The 25,617-nt window shown below is 40.0% G+C and overlaps 1 protein-coding gene across 9 annotated transcripts in view; it reads right to left on the minus strand.

Moving 5' to 3' along the window:
- inpp4b (inositol polyphosphate-4-phosphatase type II B) overlaps positions 1 to 25,617 on the minus strand; it is a 259,010-nt gene that overhangs the window by 36,128 nt on the left and 197,265 nt on the right. For all 9 annotated transcript variants that reach the window (XR_008361055.1, XM_053502915.1, XM_053502917.1 and 6 more), the window contains 2 exons: positions 17,818 to 17,926; positions 4,977 to 5,160 (listed from right to left, as the gene is read on the minus strand). Coding sequence is in view for 8 of the 9 variants with exons in the window: in XM_053502915.1 (XP_053358890.1) it covers positions 4,977 to 5,160; positions 17,818 to 17,926 (293 nt within the window). In the remaining variant the exon portion in view is untranslated. The remainder of the gene's footprint in view (positions 1 to 4,976; positions 5,161 to 17,817; positions 17,927 to 25,617) is intronic.

Consider the following 25,617-nt stretch of genomic DNA (forward strand, 5'->3'; position numbering starts at 1 on the left):
CAGCATAACTGCAACTGACAATGACATCCTGGCAACGAACACAAGGCTGATGGCAAAACTGGAAAAGTGATTTAAACATCAATCCGAGTTACTACAGATGGATCTGACTATTTTAAATACTAAACTCGATAAAGAGGTGCAGAAATAATAGACTTTTTAATTCTAGTTACAGGTCGTAACAAGGCATGACGAGATGCATAAAAGCTCTAAAGGCTCAAATACTGTACTTAAATTAAGATGACGGATGACTAAAGGAAAAATAAACATTATCTTTTAAACCCTATTCAGATAGGATTTGAAACAGGGCACTTGGAGTATCTCCATCATTTCTGATTTTAAATTGATTCCTTCATTCACTTTATCTATACCACTTGAGCTGTTGAAGCAAACCTAGGGCACAAGATGGGGTTCACCCTGTATGAAGTCTTAACCCATTGCAGGACGTAAGCACACACACACTATAGGGATTTAGAAACAGAATCGCCAATCAACCTACCCTGAGAAAAGCCATCAAGCACGGGAAGAACGTTGTCATTGGGCAAACTTCAAACCCCTCAAACCTGCAGGATACACCACTTCTTCTTTTTCCATTAGAGATCACTACAGCAAACCATTTCTCTCCATCTAACTCTGTCTACAACATCTTCCCTTGTCACTCCAACCTCCTGCATGTCCTCCTTCACCACATCCATAAACCTGCTCTTGAGCCTTCCTCTTCTCCTCCTACCTGGCAGCTCCATCTCTAACCTTCTCCTCCTAATAAACCCCTCATCCCGTCTCTGCACATCTTTACGTGGCATCTCTAAAATAACTCACTATTATTCACACACTGCCTCAAATACCCATCAGATACAGTGTACTACATACAGTATAAATCCTGCAAACATTTAACCACTTCTTCTTGTACAAACAAGAATTTCTGATGGAGCGCACAAAGAGCCAGACATACCAGACAATGTATAAAACAAAGTCAAAGAGAAGAAACAGCCCCCCAGGTTGATTAAAAGGCTTATTACGACACTTTATATTCACTATATCACACAATCTGTGGTTTAAAAATGAACAAATGGCCAGTTGTAGGGCTACTCAATCATATAACTAACATAAATAAATGGCATCGTTTAAAGACGTGTGACACTTTGTTTCTAGCCAGGTTCATAGACAAAACCAACCTGGCTAGAATCTCATCTCTAATCGCACTACGAGAGAGTTTTATCACAGAGGACACACGGAAACACTTAAGAGGTCTTAAAGATGTCAACCATTAAAAGTAATCTCATACTTAAGGTTGTTGATCCAACCCTGAGCATCTGGAACAGCTTTAGTGCCTCATGGCATCGAATCAAAGACTCCAGAACAATGAGGACTAAAAAAGGTTTTACATTAGGTGGTGTTTTAACTCCAAATTTTCCAGTAGCTGTGTATGTGAAAGCATTAGTATATGATTTAGTAAGACCCCTTTAGTAAGGTTTTGTGGTTGGGGCGGAGACATCCTGGAAGGGACCACGCCCGTTTATCGGAAGGAAGTTAATATAATTCAATATCTGTATTTGGACGTGGATATCAGGCCTTTCTTAACCTTTGCTTGTTCAACAAACTTTATGACTTACATGCAATTTCCCTACAGTGACACACAAACCACGCAGTGATAAAACTCACGCTGTGTATGTGCGTTCACCTGCGCTAATCTAAGGTACAAAGGGTCACGTAATCAAAGGTTTAATCTCGCTCTGAGTCTCTCGCTCGCAGTCTGAGATTTCAATCAGACCGTGCTAGCCGTGGCACTGGATGCTGGTTGGACTCTCGTCTCTAATCAAGGCGGAGAGCAGCAGTGACAAAGAGAATGTACCAATTAAAGGAGCTGATTGGCTGCTATATCGCCGAGGCAAAAACAATCTCGTGGTAGCAGATTGCATACTGACAGCACCAGATGTATTTCATTAATTACACTGATAAAACACCAAAGCCTCCGGTCTGGCAACCGTCCATGCCCTGCTTTTGTTAGGTTTGGCATGAGAAAAGAGATGTCCGGTGTGACCACTCGCCTGTTCTTAACACAGACACGATAGAGGCTATTGAATCCAAATGAAACTGTTACAATCGCTTCCACGAGCTACCGGGCACAAATTACAAACAGACACAAATTGGACACAGCAGTTCTTTAATCGAAACATTTAAAAGAAGGATGATTGTTGATTCAACTCCGTCTCGAAGCAGATGGGACACTTACAAAACACAGATACGGACCTGATGGAGATGGCGCTAGCTGCTACATGTGACTTTATTCCGCTGAGTAAAACTTACATTGCACAGCAGTGTACATATTTATAAGGCATGCCACTTTAATGCTAACTGTTTTTGTTATTTGGTAAATATTCTGCGAGATCATGTACAGTAAGACCTGTCTGTTTTTCCACTTCATTCCTTTTTAATATAGGAGAAATATATCAAAAAAGGCTTGGTGGTTAGCACTGTCGTTTGGCACCTTCAGGTCCGGGTTCGGTTCCCGCTTCGGGGCTGTGTGTGTGTGTGTGTGTGAAGTATGGTGGGAGCTCTGTGCTTGGTGGGTTTCCTCCGGGTTCTCCGGTTTCTTCCCACAGTCCCAAATTGCCCGTAGTGTGTGTGTGTGTGTGTGTGTGTGTGTGTGTGCCCTGCGATGGATTGGCATTCCATCCAGGTTGTACCCTGTCCATGCTTTAGGTCTCCCCCATGATTTAATATAATTATTTAGGAAAGCATGCTCGAAGCAAAAAGGTTCACAAAAAGAAAAACTTCTAAAAAAGGATTGATCTGATATCTTGAACGCAAAAATGCAAAAGAACAATCAAAATTTGACACTAAATAAATCTATTTCTTATTGTATCCCACAAATGTTGTTCTTTCAGCTGCTCTCCATGAGGTGTCATACTGTAGCAGAACACCAGGTCCACACATAACTTTTTGGCACAGGTTTTGTTCCAGATGTTGTTTCTGACCCAACCATTCCATTTTTATCCAGGTCTTGGGAACAGCACTAAAGGTGACTGACTAGGGGTGGGGCAAAGGCTGAGACCTGAACTCGGGTGTGATGTGCATGGCAGATGAGAAGCCTGCCACTGAAGCACCAAAGCCCAAACTGCCAGTCTCAAACAACCTTCAAATAAACTACATATATACATACTTCATATAAATCCTGCAAACATTTAACCACTTGTTTTTGCACGAACAAGAATTTCAGCTGGAACACACGAAGAGCCAAAGAACGTAATTCCTCCCTTGAATAGAGGCTACAGTAGAAAACAAAGGATAAGAGGAGAAACAGACCCAAAACACTGATAAAAATGAATGTCAATAAATTGGATTTCAAAACTTTCTCAGTTTTCTGTATTTCTTGTAAGTCTTGCTAACTTGTTACTAGTAACTATAATAACAGCAGCCTGCTGAATCGTCTGCTGAAAAATAATAAATAATAAATCCTGTTCATTTCGCTTACAAACTCACTTTTTTTATTTCACATAAAATGTCTGAGGTGATACACCATAACGCGTAAGAAGATAAAATGCCTGAATCTTATACACAATTCAACATTTCTTAGCCATTTAAATACTGTAAACAAATATACTTACTACAGTATATACAGTATGTACAGTAGGTATAACATATCATACAGCAGTTACTTGTGTAACCGAGTAAACTAATAAAACGAGAGGCATCCCATGAGTGCTGATAAATGACAGTAACAGCACTGGGTTTAACTATATGCATCACGTCATAGGCGTTCTTTAAATTTCCGTTATTTACTGTTTTTAGAGCATGGATGAAAGAAGATCGGTACCGTCCGTAGTACTGAGGAGACAGCAGCTGCCTGCCAAAACCAACATTTACAGAAGCATTTTTAGCAAGAAAACACACTTCTCTCCATGCGTATGACTTCTAAGTCAATCTAAATCGCCTCCATGTTGTTTTATTTACACCTAAGGCAAGATACAAGCTAACACAAGGCTGAATCCCAAATTCATCTCTAATCCCTAATTAAGGGGAACTACTTGGTGAGTGCAACAAGGGATTGGATACACCCAAGCACAGTAGCTTTAAAAGTAATGCTATTTAGGTTTTAACCCCGGAACCTAGAAGTCAACGTAGCTGATATTCTAAAGCAGAATAAAGTGAAATATAAAGACACATGTACTGAATTTACAGAACTGTTCACCATCTCCTCGGTTTACATTTACATTTCAGCATTTAGCAGATGCTCTTCACCGAAGTGACTTACATGCTTATCGCATTATACATCTGAGCAGTTGAGGGTTAAGGGCCTTGACACTGTTAAGCTCTTAAACAAGGCTTTATCTCATTATACATCTGGGCAGTTGAGGGTTAAAGGCCTTGCTCAAGGGCCAAACAGGGGCCACTTGGTGGTGGTGGGGCTTAAACCTGGAACCTTCCGAACTGTAGCCTAATGTCATAACCACTTGGCCACCCCTGCCCTGGTTTATTGTTCTCACATTCAGTCTACACAGTACTGGTAAGAACTAAAAACTGATTTTCACCTTTTTAATTACCCTAATTGTCTCCCAATAACTGCCAGGCGCCTGCTCCACCAGTCACAGTGAGTTAGCATGCTGATATCGAGAACAACAGCACTCCTTCTCGGATGATTTAACGTAATTACCTAAACACAGCCAGCGGTGTGTTAGCTAACAATAGCTAACAATCAGCTAGCAGCTCATGTTATGTGGCTAACAACAGCCAAATGTGTTGGGAATTAATGTTACCAATCTATTAAGCTTGCAACAGACCAGGCTGTAGGTAGTTAAAATGAATCAAGTCAAGTGTTAGAACAGTAACGTTAGCTGCCTGACACTGCTATGATTCAGTTCTGCTAAATTATTTAGAAAAAGCAATTTGCTTCCTCTGGAGCAGTTGGCCGAGTCTCATGTCCATGTGCTTTACATTTCACTGGCTGTTGTCACATACTACTGAAACGTGCTCCTAACCTTTTCCTCCAGACTCTTGAGTGCCTCCCGGAGGCCGAGGCCACAGCGCTGCTGGGCCTGAAGGAGGAGGCGTTCGGCCAGGCTGCAGATGAGAGGCTGTAGCTGCGCCACCATGCTCAGGATCTCTCTGGCCTTGGCTGTGTTTTCTGGAGAATAGTAGATGCACTGATACGCCGTGCTGTAGCTGGTGAGAAAAAAAATCAACAACAGATAATAAGTATACGTCAGGACAAACACGTGAAATTTTAAAGCAGCAACAATAAAAAAAATTAAACTCCTTTTAAAGTAAACAAAAAAAAAGACTGCAATCATACATACAGAATGTAAGCAAAGAGAAACAAGACAGACCATGGAGCTGACCTATGGAGGATAAAACCTAATCGATATGACAATTGCACCTCGCAACCGCTATAATGTGATCGAATCAATAGACACTCATCAGCTTTGTGCACTCCATGTGCAAATTCGTTGCAGTTAATTTCATAGCTAAGTCACTTAAATGAGTCGTTTATGACATAAGGTGAAATAAGATGTGCAATTGGCTTCTTTTTTTATGCTGCAGTATATCTGATTGAGCAGTTTTTGCTGCAGGAAATGCATTAATGATAAGCTTTAAAGGCCACCGGATGGCTATCTAGCGTACAGTCACAGCAGGCTCAGTGTGCACAGGTTTGGAAGTAATTTTACAGAGATCATCTCTGACATTGTGATCCACAGGTTAACTTGTTTTATTCATTTTCAAAATCAAGGTGACAGTTCTGGATGTCAAAAATATTAATAATACAAGCAGAGTTTCTGTTGGTCGGGGGACATTCTTTTTGGTGCTAATGAACTGCACAAGATCGTATCTTAATTAAGACAGACATTTACATACAGTAATTCACAGAAATTCGCAGGAGCCCCAAAACATGTCTGAGCGGCGTTCAAGTCATGTTATTCAATTTCCGGTAAAGACATTGACATTTTTTTAAGCACAGTTCGGTGATGAGATTCTTAGCCGCAGTAGAACATTTGAATGGTGCAAACGTTTTAAAGAAGGCTGTACGACCTTAAATGACCATGTTCCTGTGAACATGTAGCGTGTGGAACGGCTTAAACTTGAAAAGAGATGCCACCAACCTGCAGAAGGGACGCATCTGTGTGTGTGTGTGTAAACTGTACACACAATCATTTACCAACACCACTTGCACGTTACAGGAACTTGGTTCAATGTTATTGTCACGTCCCCCGTACAGTCCTGACCTCTCTCCAAGACATCGCCACATATTTGGGCCATTAAAGGAGTTCCTGGGAGGACGGGGTTTTCGATCATGACTCCACCGTACTAGGAAAACTTTCTATTCTGTACAATCAAAAGGCCCGATTTGACTTGAACACACCTTGTATTATTTATCTGGCATTCATTAACTTGTAATAGCTTTGTGAGTTTAAAAACTTCATATTCTGGACACAAAACTGATTTAGGGTCTGTAATTAAAAAAGAAAAATTCAGCTTGTCCTGGAGACATTTCCAGTTTTGCATGTTTCCAACACACCTGATCCAGGTCAAAAGGGGATTGCTAATGAGTTAGATCAGGTGTGTGAGGAGTAAAGGAAACTCGACACTCTCCAGGCTCGTGAAGCGGGGAAATCTTGAGCTGGCGAAAACAATAAATAGGAGGAAAAGACCATCTGAGACCTACTGATGGCAGAATGGACACAAAACCTGAGGCCATCGCAGGAAAAGGCCACATCTAATCATCAGAGCCTTTATTAACTGAGTTGGATTGTGGCTGAATGCTTCGGGGCAAAAAAAAAAAAAAAACCCCAGAAATGAACTGCTTCAATCTCAAGATGCTCTGAAAACCAAAAATGCCCCCAAAAAGTCAATTATAAATCAGAACTACTGAAAACTTTTTTTTTCACCCCTCCCCAGACAATTATGCACTCGAAGTTATTTTAGGCTGCAAGAGCTACTCTATAAAACCTGCGGGGGTGTTCACAGCTTTCTCAGTAAATTAGCTTCTGTTTCTGAGCTGCCCTAATCCACCACACGGAGCAGGATGGCATCCTTCGGGGCGGGGGGACGGCGGAAAGGTAAACGTCTGCTCTGGGTGTTCATAAATCATCAATGGGAATGAATGATCACATTAAACAGAGCGAGGGAAGCGCAAAAGCCCCCGAAGTGTAATTAAGCTCCAGTCTCCGGTGTAAGTTTAATTAATAGCAGAGAAACAGAGAGAAGTATAGGAGCGTGCTCCTTGGTTTGCCACAAGCGTCCAGCAGGGAACAACCTGAACTTAATCACTGATCCGCGGCCAGGGCTTACATTTGTTTTCCTTCGCGGTGATGGTAGTGCTGAAACTCTAAAACAGCACACTCTGCTTCATCCTAGACATCCTTCCACGCGCGCCAGGACACGAGTTTCCCCTTAACAGAACGTGACAGAAACACCTACATACTTTCACAGCTCACTTTCTTTCATTATACATGAGCGCATACATACTGCATAAGCAATACAGACATAACACCTTCCCAGGGAAGCTACAAACACAGACTTCTCTCCAGCCTGAATGCTAAGCACATAGTCTTTCTCACCATCTGATACTCGCTTAATGATTCAAAGTGGTGTTAAAAGATAGATTAGTCACATTCTGCCATTCAGGTCATGCCTACAGTACCAACTTCAATTAAACACAAATAAAGTGAGGAATAAAAGGCTCCTGAGGTATGCACAGTGCCAGCGATATGCTTCCTTAATGAGGCCTAAGTGGCTCACTTCAGTATAGAAGAACCCCAAGATGGATATCATGAGGGCTGCACAATGAATCATACTTAAAACCAGGAATACATTTTTGGCTTCCTTAATGAACCAGATATAGTTTGTATTGTCTCGGGTTACAGGTACTTATTTATAAGCCAGTCTGTTTGGTTAGGATTTAAGAATAGTTTATAAAATATTATGAGCAGAGTTAGTATTGTCTCCCCAGGAACTCCATTTAAAGTAAAAAAAAACAAAACATGTGGAAGTGGTTTAGATCGAGGGCAGGAGTGTACTGGGGAAGTGGTGATAACTCCCAGCCGAGTTCCTGTAACATGCGAGTTGTCCGAGTGTTGCTGAATGTACTAGTACTACTATAGTCAGAACTGCTATTAAAGAAAGTGAAGCTTCTAATTTCAACCTTCCGAGCGATCAAAATCAGAAACGGCGCCATGGTGCAAATTATGATATTTAATATGGAAAAAAAAATGATATCAGGGAGACTTTTAAAGCATCACTCTGAGTCTTCTATTACAGATGGCAGTGTGTCTTGGGAGATATTAAAACATTAAAACTAATGACTTCTAAAAGTCCTTTACATTTATATAATAAACACAAGGCTGTTACGTTGACAGATGGTCCTGTATAGGGCTGATCTAATGATGTAATTAAGAAAAATGCAAATGTTATGATTTTTTGGAAACCATAAGAAGACATTAAAGAAATAATTGTGACAAGATTGAATATTTTCATGTGCATATTTAATTGTGGTTATATAAGTTATCATTAAATTTGGGTCATGCTTTATTTAGCATTTTAAAACAATTCAATTAAGGTGATTGTTTTATTCATTTTGTTAAGGGTAGGGCTGAGAACATCACAGCGTCTCCACTCGAGTGAAAGAGATGTGTTTATTCTTCATGAAACTAGACTTCTCAGAGGAAAAATTGGTTTATTACAGTTTTTTTAAGTCTATGTTAGTCATTACAAAACAAAACAAAAAAAATTGAAATTTTCCTGGGTTATTTAAATATAAAAGCTTGCACATATCCTAAGTTCTTTGTCTGTTTTACTGTACATCTTATGTAGAGTTCTGGAGAAAGAAACAACAACAACAACAACAACAACAACAACAAAAGAATAGGCTTTGGTAGCAGGAACAGGGACTCAAAGTGTTTTGTAAATGGCAGGAGGATTTTAGCCCGGCTGTAAAAAAATAGTCTACAGGGAACTGTGACACACACGCTAAAAAGAAATGATATCTCGCTTAAGGGGTAAGTTAAAATAGTTTCTGAGACTCGTAATGTACAGACCTCCACAACAATATCTTGTTCCTGAACTGTTATCAATTATTATAATCCGATACTGAGAAAAATAATTGTGTGTCCTTTTAGTCATCCCTGTGAAGCCCAAATGGATAACGATGGTGTTTGATGGAGCGTATTGTAGGGTAGAAGTGGTGAAGATGGAAAAAGGATATTACAGGTAAGATAATGAATTGAGAGTGCGGTCTCCCCGTCTCCCTCTTATTTCCTCCCATGCTTGCACTACACCCCAGGGAACAAAGAGTGACAGGCATCTCATTGTCCTCTATGCAGCACCTCTTCTTGCTCTCAACACGTTGCTCTTTTGCTTTTACCCTTTGTCCATCCAGCATGTGTTTGATGAATGAATAGAGCGTTAAATGGCCAAGTTTCGCACATCAATGTTAGACCAGCTATTAATCAAATCCGATAATCAATGTTTCATCTGACAAAGCTGGGGTTGACAAGAAAATGTGAATAGAGAAAATGTGTCAGTGTCTGTAGTACGAATAGGCATTCGAGTCAAACCAGGACTTTTGATTGTGCAGAATAACAGAACACATTATCAAAGTAAAAACTGCATGTATTTCTCTATGTAACCCAGCTACACTAATGCACATATCCCTCCATTTCATTGGCGCTTGGATACGATCAAGGACATTTTTTTTTTAGCTTGCTGAAGCCATGATCGGACTGCCTGCTTCACGTCATTGTCACTGCCGAAACACTGGCCTCTCAGGAGCTTTAATGGTCCTTTCCTTTAGTGGAAAATATTGCCTGTTTGATTAACCAAGTTGTTCTAATTGTTTTTGCAGCATTACAGGAACTGGACTGGGAGTTATCGCCCCCATACAGTCCTGACCTCACTCCTAGCCATTTCCAGATGTTTGAGCCATTAAAGGAGTTCCTGGGAGGCCGGTGAATCAGACAGACAGTCTGATCATGGTCTAACGTACTGAGAAACACTGTGATAAGTGAATTAGTATAGCAGGGCATTATAAAGAGAAATAAAAGAGGTTTTTACTCTCACAAGTGTGTTCTGCTATTCTGCACAGACAAAAGTCTTAGTCTGACTCAAACATCCCTTGTAGGTACATATGTAGTGTGTGCTTAAAAGGCTAGTTTCTACTAAGGATAGGAAAACAAACACAATGGCAAGTGAATAAAACACAAAAAGAATGCTTTAAAATAATTGCTTTCCCAAAACCTGTTGAAGAGGCATTGGGTTACCAAGGAACGGCATTAAAATATAATGACAGCGCTACTGTGTGGTCGACCACAAAAGGATTAAAATGGATTTGATTTCCGAGAGACGTGCTATTTGATTTTAGGCAAGAGTTCGAGGCTCGAGGAGGCTTACTTGGCCAGTGAGGCAGAAAATTGGAAACTTTAAGCTACACTGAGTCATTAACTAAGTCAAATAGGAAACAAAACCGTCGTCATATCTGCCGGATTAGTCCTCAATGTAATCTCTCTCTCAGCAAAACTGATTTCAATTCAGTGAACCTGAAAAAGTACACTCCTTCTTATCAGTGGCTTGTGCGGCTGATAAACTGACCATCTTCGCAACTGACCTTGGTGATGAAAGTGCTTTTGTGAATTAAAAAATTCTCCTATGAAGTGCACTTTAGAAACTTCACACAGGGTTCATAGGGACACTTGACGATGAAGAGTGAGGCCTTTAAAGGGCATTTCAAGCATTTCATTTGTTTAGTTTTCAAAGATTACATGTGAGATCACCAAAGGGGCTCATCATTTGTTCATCATATACTCATGTTTTAGAACTTTAAAGTGATGTGATTAGCGTTTTCCCCCACACAAAGCCAGCTTTTGTGCGCTTGAATTGAGCGCAAAAAATGAGTTCAACTAGCATCTTCAAAGAATCACAAATGATCCTATCATTCAATCATACCGTATCATTGACCCGGTAGTGTCAGTAGGGGGCCATTGCCCTGTGTTGGATTGATAAGGAGAGACGGAGATTACCACATTTACACCAATTAACAAATTCGTCCTTTCATCTATCCATTCATTTTCACTGTAATAGGAATACTGGCCCAAATTGTATCCGTATCTTGTACTTATAGGTAGAGAAAAATCAATTATTAAATTACAATATTTAAAATGTACTTATACCATTTAAACAAATAAATAATAAACTATTATAACAAGTAAAATAAACTACATGTTATCTGTGCACATGTATTCACATAAGAAAGACAAAGTATTTGTATAAAAAGCATTTGGAAAAATAATGAACGCCAAATTACTTTCCAGCTAAAGGGCCATGTCATGACTATACCCTAAGCACAGGTATGACAGTCATTAGGCCATCAGACAGATGTAATAATAGACATTTCCCCTCCATCCGGCATGACTTCCTTCATTTGCACTTATTCATGATTTGATATGATTGTAAACCGATCTGATCCCCAGCAGGTGCTCCTGGTTTGAGGCAGCATGAATAATCCATAGCATGCATTGTGTGTCTGATTATTTATAGGAATTTTCCATCAGGATCAAAACTGTGACCAATTTTTTTGATGTTATTTTTATAGGCACGTAATCTGTAACTAAATATAAATGTTGAATTGTCACCTTCATACAAAGAATGGTAAATACGGTCTCAAGAATACCAAATATAAATGTGTTGAGCCAGGGGAAACTCACTGACCAAACATGCTCATAGTGCCAAATAGTGTGCCCATTTCAATCTGCCCATACTTTGCATTCTTGAGACCCAGGTAAGAAGGTACCAATTTAACATTGATATTTTGTTACAGAACAGATCACTCGGCTATAAAAATAACAGCAAAAAAATAAAAAATAAATAAAAAAATGGTCGGAGATTTAATTTACAGTAAGTTTTATGCAAAACAGGCCTTAAAACTCATTGGTGAACTGTATTGCATGGAAAACTATATCATTAGACCCTGATCAGGGTATGGGCACAGGTAATCAACTATTATTCATGCATCGCATGAATAAAATGTTAGGTGGCATGTTTTGTAGTGGAGTTTAATTGAGTGACACAATATTTAAATATTCAAATAAAAATATAAACATTAAAATAATCTATGGTAACATGTTAGGTAGACTAATTGCTTTACAGCCTACAAGGTTCTATCCTTGGATGCTTGACCCTCATATAGAAATGCTTTAGTTGCCTGACCATGTTGCAAGTGCTTGGTCATAATATGGAAGCACTATAGTTGATTAACCATGAAACGAACATAGTGGAGATGCTAAATCAGGAAGCAGAACAAAGTGCATGTGCTTGACCATGATATGAGGATGCTGGAGGTGCCTGACCATGATACAAGCATACTGCAGGTGGCTGACTGATACAGGGATACTGCATGTGTCTTACTGTGATATGGAGATACTGAAGGCCATGATATGTGATACTACAGGTGTCTGGCCATAATAAAAGGTTACCACAGGTGTCTGACCATGAGACAGGAATATTCCAGGTGCCTGACCTTGATACAGGAATAGTGCAGGTGCCTGACCTTGGTGCAGGGATACTGCAGGTGCCTGACCTTGGCGCAAGGAAACTGCAGGTATATTGGATATTGGATATTGCATGCTGAGTGATACTGAATGCATCAGAGTACAGGTGTCTAACCATAATACCGCGATACAGCATGTGCCTGACCATGATACAGGGATATTGAAGGCGTTTGACCTTGATACAGAGCTACTGCAGGTGCCTGATTATAATACAGGAATATTTCAGGTGCATGATGATGATACCAGGATATTGTAGGTTTCTGACCATGATACAGGGATACTGCATTTACCTGGCCATGATGCAGGGATACAGCAAGTACCTGATCATGATTTTGCAGGCATACTGAAGATCCCTGCTTGTCCACAAGATGGCCGTATTGCAGGTGCCTGGCCATGATACAGGGATACTACAGGTGCCTAACCTTGATACAGGGATACTGCAGGTGCCTGACCTTAATGCAGGGATACTACAGGTGCCTAACCTTGATGCAGGGAGACTGCAGGTGCCTGTCCTTAATGCAGGGATATTACAGGTGGCTGACCTTAATACAGGGATACTGCAGTTGCCTGACCTTGATGCAGGGATACTACAGGTGCCTGACCTTAATGCAGGGATACTGCAGGTGCCTGACCTTAATGCAGGGATACTACAGGTGCCTGACCTTGATACAGGGATACTGCAGGTGCCTGTCCTTAATGCAGGGATATTACAGGTGGCTGACCTTAATGCAGGGATACTGCAGGTGCCTGACCTTGATGCAGGGATACTACAGGTGCCTGACCTTAATGCAGGGATACTGCAGTTGCCTAACCTTAATGCAGGGATACTGCAGGTGCCTGACCTTGATGCAGGGATACTACAGGTGCCTGACCTTAATGCAGGGATACTGCAGGTGCCTGACCTTAATGCAGGGATACTACAGGTGCCTGACCTTGATACAGGGATACTGCAGGTGCCCGACCTTGATACAGGGATACTGCAGGTGCCTGACTTTGATATTGGGATACTGCAGGTGCCTGACCTTAATGCAGGGATACTGCAGGTGCCTGACCTTGAAACAGGGATACTGAAGGTGCCTGACCTTGATACTGGAATACTGCAGATGCCTGACCTTGATGCAGGGATACTACAGGTGCCTGACCTTAATGCAGGGATACTGCAGGTGCCTGACCTTAATGCAGGGATACTACAGGTGCCTGACCTTGATACAGGGATACTGCAGGTGCCCGACCTTGATACAGGGATACTGCAGGTGCCTGACTTTGATATTGGGATACTGCAGGTGCCTGACCTTAATGCAGGGATACTGCAGGTGCCTGACCTTAATGCAGGGATACTGCAGGTGCCTGACCTTAATGCAGGGATACTGCAGGTGCCTGACCTTGAAACAGGGATACTGAAGGTGCCTGACCTTGATACTGGAATACTGCAGATGCCTGACCTTGATACAAGGATACTGCAGGTGCCTGACTTTGGTGCAGGGCTACTGCAGGTGCCTGATCTCGATACAGAAATATTTCAGGTGCCTCACCGTAATACTGGGATATTGAAGGTGCCTGACCTTAATACAGAGCTACTGCAGGTGCCTGATTATGATACAGGAATATTTCAGGTGCATGACGATGATACCAGGATAATGTAGGTGCCTGACCATGACATAGGGATACTGCAGGTACCTGATCATGATACCATTTTGCAGGCATACTGCAGATGCTTGTTCATGAGATGGCCCTATTGCAGGTGCCCGGCCATGATACCGACATAGTGTAAGAGCATGACTGTGATAAAGAGTGCCTTGCTGGAGGTCAACCAGATTATGATTAGGTACTCAACCATGGAATGGACACGTACTGTAGGCAGACAGGGTTCACAAACTAGTAATCAGGAACTTCATCAGTTTACAGTTAAATATACTCCACCAGTGTACAGATACAAATACCTGAACACTGTACATCCATACTGCAGGTACTGTACATAACCAGGTTACAAACACAGTGATTTAAACAGAGTGCACACACAGGTACCGAACAAGGCATTCATTTGAAAATGTAACACACCATACTGGAAAGTTTAAAAAAGCTAAATGAGATGATTTTTAGTCTCTCAGCAAATGTATTAATCAATGCCTGTTTAAAAACATGAACAACGAACCAACTAAAAATACAATTTAGCACTGCTAATAGAAGACGTCAGCCCAAGGAGCAAATACATGATTAAAAATATTATTAGTCTTAGTATGTACACCTAACAGAGAGCCCTTATAATTGATTATACTTGTATCATAGCAAGAATACAAGACATACAACTTATAATAAACAAAGGATGCTGAATATTGTTTACACTAACTGGAAAGATTCCATAAGTGTGTATATTTTTAGGGACATTTCAAGTTCAGTGAAACTCAATAAGGTTTCTATATAATTTCCTACAAAACCCTGCACATGAACTCTCAACGTGACTAATGATCAGAATACTATACAACAGCCTGTTCACAGTGAAATGAGAACGAGCAGAAGGTCCACTGATTTGAGATCAGCAATGCATCGTTTTTCAGAGAGATGGCTGATGAGGGATGCCACTGTGCCTGGTTCATTGCTTTCCCTGCTGGTTTTGGCAGGTTCGGGTGAGCTGGGCAGAAAGATGGGAACTGTCTAACTAATTAAACATCTCCTCTGACAGAGAGAAAAAGAGGCAAGTAGGGAGCAAAGGAGGAAGACGGTAGCAGACGGGAATCAGTAATTGAATCACAGAGTGGGGATTCAATCAAGAACGACACGGAATATCAATAGAGACCCTGGGGGTGGCAAAGGGACTGCATGCAAGCAGCTGTTCAAGATGACAGACTGAGAGAGAGAGAGAGAGAGAAAGAGAGAGAGAGAGAAAGAGAGAGAGAGCAAGAGAACAACAATGCCAGGCAAAGAAGAGCATCTATTCCCAATCAAATTGTGATGGCCCTATTCGATACTGCCATGGAAACTGCACATGAGGCTATGCAGCTCTCTGGCTGTCGTCTTCCGAAAGTAAACACCAGTTACTTTCCATAACAATGACTGTGGTCTGACTAAACCCTTCCAAAATTAGAGAAAACTAGCATTAGTACTCATCGTTGACAGAAAAAGAGTTTGCGGAAAAAGTTAAAAGTTTAAAACTAAAAATAATCTGATGATCTTTAATGTAATCAATGTAATTTCTTTTTGGTAATCGGAGAGTGAATCACAAATGAGGAATCAAAAAAAGTAGAACGCATAAAGTGAAGTTTTTTCTTGAAATGACTCCGGTGCATTAAAATTCACTTATACCACTACAGCGCTGTTCAGCGGTGAAAATATGAACTTTAGTTTTTCTAATTCTTATCTACTGGTACAGATGTTTGTTTACATTAAGCAAATAACTCATTAGTAACCTTTTTAAAGATTATTAAAGACTAGATTATTAAATCCGTCAAAAAACTGTTTAAAAAATCGCTTTTACTTAACATTTAGATTTTAGCGCATACTGTAACACTGAGATCTCAGTTCGGGTATTGTACACGCTCTCACGTCGGACACCTGCTGATATGTTTGCCCTAACGACCCATGTTTTATCTTATAGTGGTGCTTCACATTACTGCTTATTATTAGCTCTACCATGGTTTCGGAACTCACGAGACAAAATGATTTTAAACTTCTCGCAGACATTGAACTGTCCATTCATCTTTAAAAATTCAGTTTTCATAATGCTCTTTTTTGGAGCAAGCCATTCTGTGTCGCAGTTTCGTTTGTGTTTCTTCAGGATTTTGGCGGCTTGTAGATACATTATGGTCCTTTCTGTTTCTTCTGCGTACTCTGTCTATACATGGTAAACTCTCTTGTTGATTGGCTCTGCTAAGTGATGCATCTAGCCACGCCCACATAGAGGAGGGGGGGGCGCTATATTTGTTCAAAAAAAGTGCTAGATGCTGTGATGTAATCTGGTACATAACTACTCATAACGTCACTTCGACTTAACATTTTACATTTATTTATGATGCAGATTTAACTTCAGGCAAATACCAAAGGACTGGCAAAGTTTCATTAAATTCTATACAGACATACAGACAGAAGATTTTCTGAGATTTGTTTCTGGTTCTCCAACGTATCAAATGTAAATATATATCATTGAAAGAGCGAGTTCAAACCAACATACATAGGAAATTCCTTTCCTTTATTTATATAGATGATGTACAAAAGGCTATCCTGATACTCCATCTCTCTCTGAGGGCATCTCGGCATATCACCAAAACCAAATCTTTGGACAGGAACTTTTATATAGCCTTCAACACCTGAGCTGTTTCAACCACGAGAAGGTGACCTGGATATTTTATTATTCCATCATCTTTGTCCTGGGTAGTAGGGCTGCGATGGGTCAGTGGGACCATCAGGACACCACATGGACACATTCACACCTGAGGATAATTAATGTAGACAGTTTACATAGAGCATGCTTTTGGGAAGTGGAAGGAAACTGGAAAGCCCCGAGGAAAATAACACAAACGTGAAATCCAGACAGCCATTAAACTTCAACCTCCAAGGACAGAACCAGGGACCTTTGAGCTGTAAGGCAACAATGTTACCATCCATATCACCCCTGATCGTTTAAGGTTCAGCACATTTTTTAAATTTTTTGAAGCGAAACATGCCCACGGACATTTTAGTAATGCATTGTAAACATGGGTGGAGATTATCGTTTAGAAATAAACTGATTAGAGATGATAATAAGCATGAAAAAAGCATAAAAGGTTAGAGGTGTGTTCATCTGTGAAAAAAGAAAAATGTGCCAAAAAAGTGTCTTTCAGTGCCATACATTTAAACACGCGTTCTAAAAATGTGCCTGTTTTCAACAGACTGAAAAAGATCCTTAGAAAATGTTAATCCATGACTGTAGACAAACTGGATTTAGTTCTTGTGTATCAAAAAATTAATCAAAGTCTGACGTGACAGGTGGGTAAGCTTTAGAGCTTAATTTTTTCTCCACATAAATAAAGCTGTATAATATAATCATAAGCCTGAAACAGATATTTATAAGAAACCTATATGTTTCTGTGCAGCTTTGAGAAGCTGTGGCCTCGATGGCATATAGAGAGTCAGGTGTGAAGGGAAAATCTTCTCCTTTTCGCCTCTCTAGCTGTAGAAGTCATTAAGAATTTGGGTTAGAAACAAGCAGAAGGAAAGAAAAAAGTCTTAGAGCCTTATAGTACAAAGACAAAGGCTTTAGGTGTTCTGGGCATGAGAGGGCACCGTGATTGACAGGGTTTTGAGAACTCACCTTTTCTTCTCTGTTTCGTATCGGCTGAGCAGCTTCTGAAGGCCTCCGTTCTTGAAGCCCTGGAAGTGAGCGGCTGGAGCTCCAACTGTGATCACATCGTAGAAGGCTTCTGGCAGAACAAAATAACACAGGCATCAGCACGCTGCCAGTCGAGCCTTTCTGCTCGCACAGTCGACTGGCATCGGATTGCAAACAGGGATTAGTCTTTAAAGGAGATATCCAGCAATAATAGTCAAAGTTTGCAGGCAGTTTTCGCAGGTCTCAGGATAATGTTCAGAGGATAATAGGAATGTGTGTGGCTGCCTGTTTGTATTAAGCCGTCTCTTGTCATTGCAAAACTCGACCGCCAATTGTCTTTGAGCACACCAAGTCCATAACGTGAACTCGCAATCTCGCCATGAACTGCCAAGCTAATTATGTAGTTAGTTCAGTATTTGGGTAATTAATCTTTTTTTTTTTGTGTGTGTGCTTATCCAGAGCCAGATGAAATCATGGATATTATTTTATTTTGCTCATCTGTGTTCTGCTGCTGGAAGGTTTTTCAAAGCAAATAATAAAAGGCAGTTTGCAGGAACTCCCTGTTTTTTCTTCCCATGCAGCAGAGAAACAAACCCGCTAATGAACGTTTCACTGGTGTTCATTCAGCGTTCATGATGCACATTTTAATTACTACTACTATAATTATTCTCATACAATTACACAAATGTCTGCCTTGAAAAAAAAAAAATTCAACTATGGAGTGCTCCCTTACCCACTGGGTGCACATATTTAAATACAGGACAAATAATCTCCCCATAGCCGTAACAGAATACACGGCGCTCACACTACCAATGCATTTCTTGTCCCCGTGCTGTTACAATATCTCTCTAACAACGCTCAACAGGACCTTCACTTATTATACTGGTAATATCGCCCCGCTTTTTATATCTGTACCTTAAACCATGTGTGATAGTGTTAATTAAAGCAAAGGTAAAGTCTGAAATAGAGGCACAATTATAATTTTCCAGTCTCCCACTGCCTCACCACAGCAAAACACACTTGATAATCGTGACAAAGGGGCAGCATATTGATATTCGGATCAAAGCTCACCGAGAAACATGGTGTGGCAATAATAGGACACAGATTAAATTTGTCGTGATAAGCTGTAATTTGATCATTACAGCCCGGTTGTTACAGCTGGGGTCTCGTTTTTAAAATTCCGTGCCGATGAGTCCAAAGAGGAAAATCAACACCCCAATGATCCCCAATACCAATTTCATGTAATACACTGACTTTCACATTAAAGGTGATGTGAATTACTTCTCATGCTGGAATCCGCATCATTAATTCACGTTACTTTGGGAAAGCAGATGAACTCGGTTTTATTTGTCTTTTAAGTTTCAGAAAAATTGGCTTTTTTAGGGCACCCAGCTTTCTCTTTTACATGGAACAAAATATATACAGGTATATCTATATAATACACCAAGACTTTAGTCCATGTTTAAGTGATCGCGACCATGCCTAAATACAATCCAGGTAACAAATAAAAATAAATAAATAAATAAATGGTAAGGTGGTGGATCATCACATGCCTGCAGAACAGCTTTAATGCATGAACCTGGGCATTGATTGAACTTTACACACTTCATTAAAGAACATCTTAAAGATTGTCCCTCAGTTGGTGTAATGATGATGATGATGATGATGATGTTTGCATCATTTTAACGCATTCAATGAACCATCATGCCCTGTGGATGTGGGCGGAGTCAACCTGAAAGAGATCATGCCGAGTTCTGGTGAACAATCAGAACTTTTTTCTTAACTAAAATGCTCCATTGCTTAATTGCTAATATTCCTGGCCCGGCCTTGTGAGTAAAATAAATAAATAGATAAATAAATAAATAAATAAATACCCCTCCACTGCATACGTAACTGGACCCTTCATGGTAGTGGTTGACCATTCAAGGAAAATGACTCACCTGCCCGATTTAGTAACCCTGTAGTTGTGGTTCTTGCTGATGATCTAATTTTGTTCTTCGTCCTTATTTGTCCTGTTATGTAACACTAATGCCCTAGCACTACAGTCACTAAATACGAAAATTCAAAGACAGTTTCTAACCCAAAACACTAATGCGTTTTCTAGAAATTTAAACGTACAGTAGATGCCAGCTTAGTCGCTGTTCCCATTGAAATGCAGCCATTGAAACACAGCATCTTTGGCTGAATCACCACTCATTGGATGATGAATCCTCTTTCAAAGTCAGTTACACCTCTTTCTCATCATCTTGATTCAAAATGTACTGCAAACCTGGACTTGCCCTGCATTTTTATACATGGAAGGTTAGTTTAAAAACACCAGATATATCAAATTTTTTTATTAATTGTCACAACTTATTCTTTTTAACCATGTGGACCAGAATTTTTTTTTTTATAAAATAAGGAAAGAATGTGGCATACATAAAGAATTGTATATGGCAGTCAGTCATTATATATATATATATATATATATATATAAAATGTAATGAAGTCTCTGGGGATGACCAGACACTTTGTAATGGACCAAATCCAGTTTGACACCAGTTCTAAGAACCTTGTATGTATTTGTGTGTTTTGGGTCCATTTCGGCGGTGTCGGCCCTATAGCGGCTCTGCCTCATGCTGGCATTGTGCTTTATGTTAGGTCATAGTAATGAGCTAGTCTGCGGACTCGACAGGAAGTTGGCTCTGGGAGATGTTTGACAGCAATTAATGAGCAGACTTTCCGCGGGCCCGGCGCCCTGCTGTGCCACTCTCGCCATATCATGCTCCTCCGCCATATTCAGGCTTCACTAATGACGACAGGGGCTCTGACTGCCGATGCCCACCTTCTATCCACCCCCAATATTCCTCCCACCCCCCCCTAAGCACATCTAATTGGCTGCTTCTCAATAGCTCAACAGAGCCATGAAATACAGTGTCGCGTCAGGGCCATAAGTCACACACAGTCCAATTTGGAGCTGATTTGCTCCGATTTTCCTGCTGTCTATAAATCGAATGGAAACGAGGAGCACGCAGGAAATCTTCCTCTCTCTCTCTCTCTTTCTCTCTCTCTCTCTCTTTCTCAGCAGGAGAGGAATAGATTGCAGTCAGACACAAGCTAGAATTATTCATAGTTAACCAGAAAGCCTGGATGGGTTAAATAAGATGAAATATTTTGATGCTTTCTAAACAGGAAGAAGGAAAGCTGTTTCAGGATGGTTCTCTCCTGCTCGTCACGCCTTTGAATTTGAGCAAGTGCTCAACTTTGCAGGCAGGAAAACTGCTTCTGTGCTTATAAAAGGAGTAAAAAAAAAAAAAAAAGGAATATAATTTATAGGTTCTTGTGTGTGTGTTTGTGCGTGTATGTGTGTGTGTGTGGGGGGGGGGGGGTATAAAAGGTTTAAGGCTACTTCAACAAATTGTGAAATTGGTGAACATTAAGGAGAGACTATAGAGCGAGCAGGATGGAAAAATGTGGCTGTGCATCGAGTGTGAAATTGTTGAATTATGAGGAGGCTTCAGAGCAAGCAGGACAAATAAAGGTGTCTACGCACTGCGCGTTTTTTCATCTAGTGTTGCATCCAGTTTCCTTTTAATAGATATAACGTTCCATATAAAAACGACAGCTTTCATTTTGTCCAACATTCATCAATAGTACTGTGAAAAGATCTGTATATTGACTTTTACAGTGCAATATTTACAGATTTCACTTGACACTGTGCGCCATTTTAAAGACGAAATCATGGATGTATGGAATACGGTACGATGTCATTTATTTCACTTATCCTGTGTATGGGCCTCAAGGCTTTCCCAGGGAACTAAGGGCACAGCTGGGATGAGGTGCCAACCCTTCTTATGGCACAGACCATAATCAGCCGAGATGTTCACTGTATGTACTGGGGAGAAAACCGGAGTCTCCACCGGGGGAAACCCATTCATCTCCATTCGTACAGGGGTAAGAATCCACAACCGCAGGATGATAACTACTACGCCACCGTGCCACCACATCTAATCCACTTTGCCTAATTTAGCGAGTAGCTCATAGCTTGATTAAAACGTTGTTATACTAGTTGGTCATTAAGCAGCATATCAGAAATCCAGACATAGATTTAGAGCACTAATGAAGACACACAGAGGAAAAGAAAAAAAAAACTCCCCAAGACAACATAATGAAAAAAGCTTGAGAAGAACCAATACTTAAAAAGGAACCTATTCTCCTTCGGGTGACACTGGATAAAGTAATTGCCCCTCGCCAAAACACGGTAACGGTGCTAAAAAGGGTCTGACCTACAGGTGAAAAAGTGAATTTCAAGATAGGATCATGTAACATAATTTTTAACAATATTTAATGCTTGTAATTTTCTGATCCATGGTTCGTTTTTTTTTTTTTTTTTTTGTAAATACACATGCACATATATATTTTTACGAGATAAAAAGAGACACATTTGCTAAATACAATTTCATGCCCTTTTATGTTTTAGTGTCTGTAACCTTTTTTGAATTCAAATCTTTCAACGATTTTAACTGTCATTCAGATAAAACTTTGCCAATTTAGACTTCACATGAAAAGAAATAAACCTAAATAAGGTTAAATTTGACATGGTTACGGACACTACAGATTTTTTTACTTTAAATTCAAATTGAAATTTACTAATTTTATTTGTCACATTTGAATTTAAATTTAAAGTAAAAAATCTGTAGTGTCCGTAACCATGTCAAATTTAACCTTATTCAGGTTTATTTTCCTTTAAGCTTTTACCAAAAACTTTCTCTTTTTAAGATTTTCTTTTTCTCTTAAGCTTACCAATAGGCAAATCAAGAATTTAACAATTTAACACTTTTTACAGGTTATATGCTTCTAGAAGTTTACACCAATTTTAATATCAATACTAAAAAAATCTGAATAATTTGCATTTTAAATGATTATTGTTTGAAGTGAGACAGTATAATGTTGAAAAATTTTAAGGGGCACATATAGGGGGCACACGCTTTTAAGGCACATATAAAATCATCTTTCCAAAATGGCTGAAGTTAGCAACTAGAATTTTTTTTAGGGAAGCGAGATCGGTCACTTCCATGTTGCATAAACTTCATAAGGAGCTTCTTTGGCCACATCTTCTGTATTATATGTATAACATAAAAAAATAAAAAATAAAATCAGCCCCACTGCTGTGTTTTGGCCGACTATAAATCATTGCACTATACAGGTGTAGAAGAGTACAGACATTGATAAATTGTTTGGGGAAATCTTTAGGTTATCCACATGGAACCGTGCACAGCAAGTGCAGAAAGCAGAATCATGATGAAACAGGCAGCTCCAGAGGACAAGAGGAGACAGCAGCTCGAGTGTATCAGGGTCTGGCATTAGCATCACGTTATGGGTGTTGAAAACGGTTGAACTATTTATTGGATTATAATTCACTCGGTAAAAAGAACATCAAGATATTAAAGCACCTGAAAAAAAAGGAAATGTTGCACATAAACGAAGCCTATAGTGGAGGTTTGCATCAAGCCGTGTAAGCAGCGAGTGCTTTGAACATATGGAGGTTCTTGTTAATGAGTCGTATTTCAGTCTGGCGGTATTGAAGTTCACCTGTTGGACCTCGCTTGTTGATTCCTGTCTGGCCCTGTTGGTGTAATGAGTGGGAAACAAGCTCTCTGCAGGAGTAGGAACAGTACTCGCTCGCTCTCTCTCTCTCTCTCTCTCTCTCTCTCTCACACACACACACTGGTACGTTCAATAACCCAAGAGTGAATGGTGTGGGATTTCCTCATCTATGGCTTTTATGTACATTTTAGATGCGCAGATAAGAACGTACATTTCCAAAAATAACTATGATTAAATAAATAAATAAATAAACTGCTTATAAAAGGCCCCCTGTAATATTCTCACGAAGACCATGAAGTTCAAAGAACACAGCAGGAACGAGGTCAAAACGGAAAAAAATGGGCATTTATTAGGTTTTTACTCCGCTGTCAGCGTCCAGCACCTTATCACATCAACAGTTCCCTCTCAATCACATGATCACACGCTCACCAGGTACGATTAGATCGAACAGAGTTATTACTATATCCGATTGGATCACAACAAGGTCTTTAAAGGCGCTCATCACACACTTACGACGAAGTGCTTTTCATCATGAAGTGATGGTGTGAGGAATTGAATCCAGCATTTTATCCTAAATTCTCTTAATGTGACACAGATGCGCTGATAACCCTCTGCATGGACGTCATAAATATGGTAAGAACTAGAAGAACATAATCTGAACATCTGGTCTTCTACAATGTGGCACTCGCCGTGGTCATAGCACAAGCCTGAAGAGGGCGCTGTGAGAACTCGGTCAGGACGCTTTCCGATCTTCCCTGCCTGCACCGTGCTTGTAGTACGTCAGTGAATTCCCTAAGAGGTGTTAGTTATGTTGTTAAAAAAAAAAAAAAAAATAGGCTTTTTTTAACATGTCCAAAAAAAACAACAACCCAAAAACAAATAAAAATCAGCAACTCCAGGTCAAAGGAGAGAATACTACAGTGTGTGCTCACCAGTTTCTACTGTGCTTCTGCCAAGTTTTACAAGTTCTCACTGCATTCACCCAATTTTCTTTGTACGTAATGGGAATGTGGCTCGGTGTATAAAATGAGAAAAACAAATAGAATTCAATGCTTAGAGCATCAACAGGGATGTCTCCACCGCAAACACGGCTAGTCCTCAGATACCCTGACTAACAGCAACCGAGAAAATGAATAAAAGTTATTTCTGACATATGATCATGCAATGATAACTCCGTATCAATCCTACAAGCGTTCAATCAAAAAGGTTTTATACAGGTTAGTAGAAGCTAAAAAGATAAGATAATATAAGATAAGATGAGATAAGATAAGAAAAACCTTTCTTCATCCCACAGTGGGGAAATTTTTCTCGTTCTTAAAATGCACCTTATGTGAGATCTTGTAAAAACTAAAAGAGAGACTGAGGCGATGCACAAGCATGCATGAACTTCAAACCGGAGTCGAGAGCAGCAGCAGTGTCATTGCATTTAATTTTTGTAAATTTATTAAAATTCATACTGAAGACGCTCGTTTAAATTAAAATGCAAAGGAAACACAGAAGGCAAAATAAGCCTGCCACTTGAGTCAGGTTTTTTTTGCATGTACAGTTTTACAGTGACCTTTATTTACATCGCATTTGAAGTACAAGTTATTCATTATTCCTAACAAGTAATTAAAGAAACACTCGCATTTTCAGTTAAGACATTTATGAGTTAAACGGTGTACTAATGTTTAATTCAAGCTGGATTTGATTCCAATAAAAGGGCGCGGTATTTCAGATGATTATTAGAGAGACTAAAAGTGATGAGATTACAATCTATAAGTGGTGTTCACGTCAAAACCGAGACTTTTCATCTGGAAAGCAGAAGAATCTAGGCATAAAACCGATTGACATTTACAGAAGACATCAAGCACAGTACGGTGATGAGACTCTTAGCCGCAGTAAAGCATTTGAACTGCGCAAACGTTTTAAAAAAGGCTGTACGCTCATAAATGTCAATCCCAACCGAGGTGGCTCAGAGCCCACTACAGTCGTTCCTGTGAACATTCGGCATGCGGAATGCCTCATTCTTAAAAATCAATGAAGCAACGCATATGTTTGGGCTATTAAAGGAGTTCCTGGGAGGCCGGCGTTTCAGACGTGAAGCAAGCAAGTCCGATCATGGCTCTGGTGAAACACTGGGATATCAGCAGGGGATGATACAGAGAAATGAAGGGAGTTTTTACTCTCATAATTCCCTAATCAAAGTTTTAGTGT

The sequence above is a fragment of the Clarias gariepinus genome, chromosome 8 (assembly GCF_024256425.1).
Source record: "Clarias gariepinus isolate MV-2021 ecotype Netherlands chromosome 8, CGAR_prim_01v2, whole genome shotgun sequence".
NCBI classification, from domain to species: Eukaryota; Metazoa; Chordata; class Actinopteri; order Siluriformes; family Clariidae; genus Clarias; species Clarias gariepinus.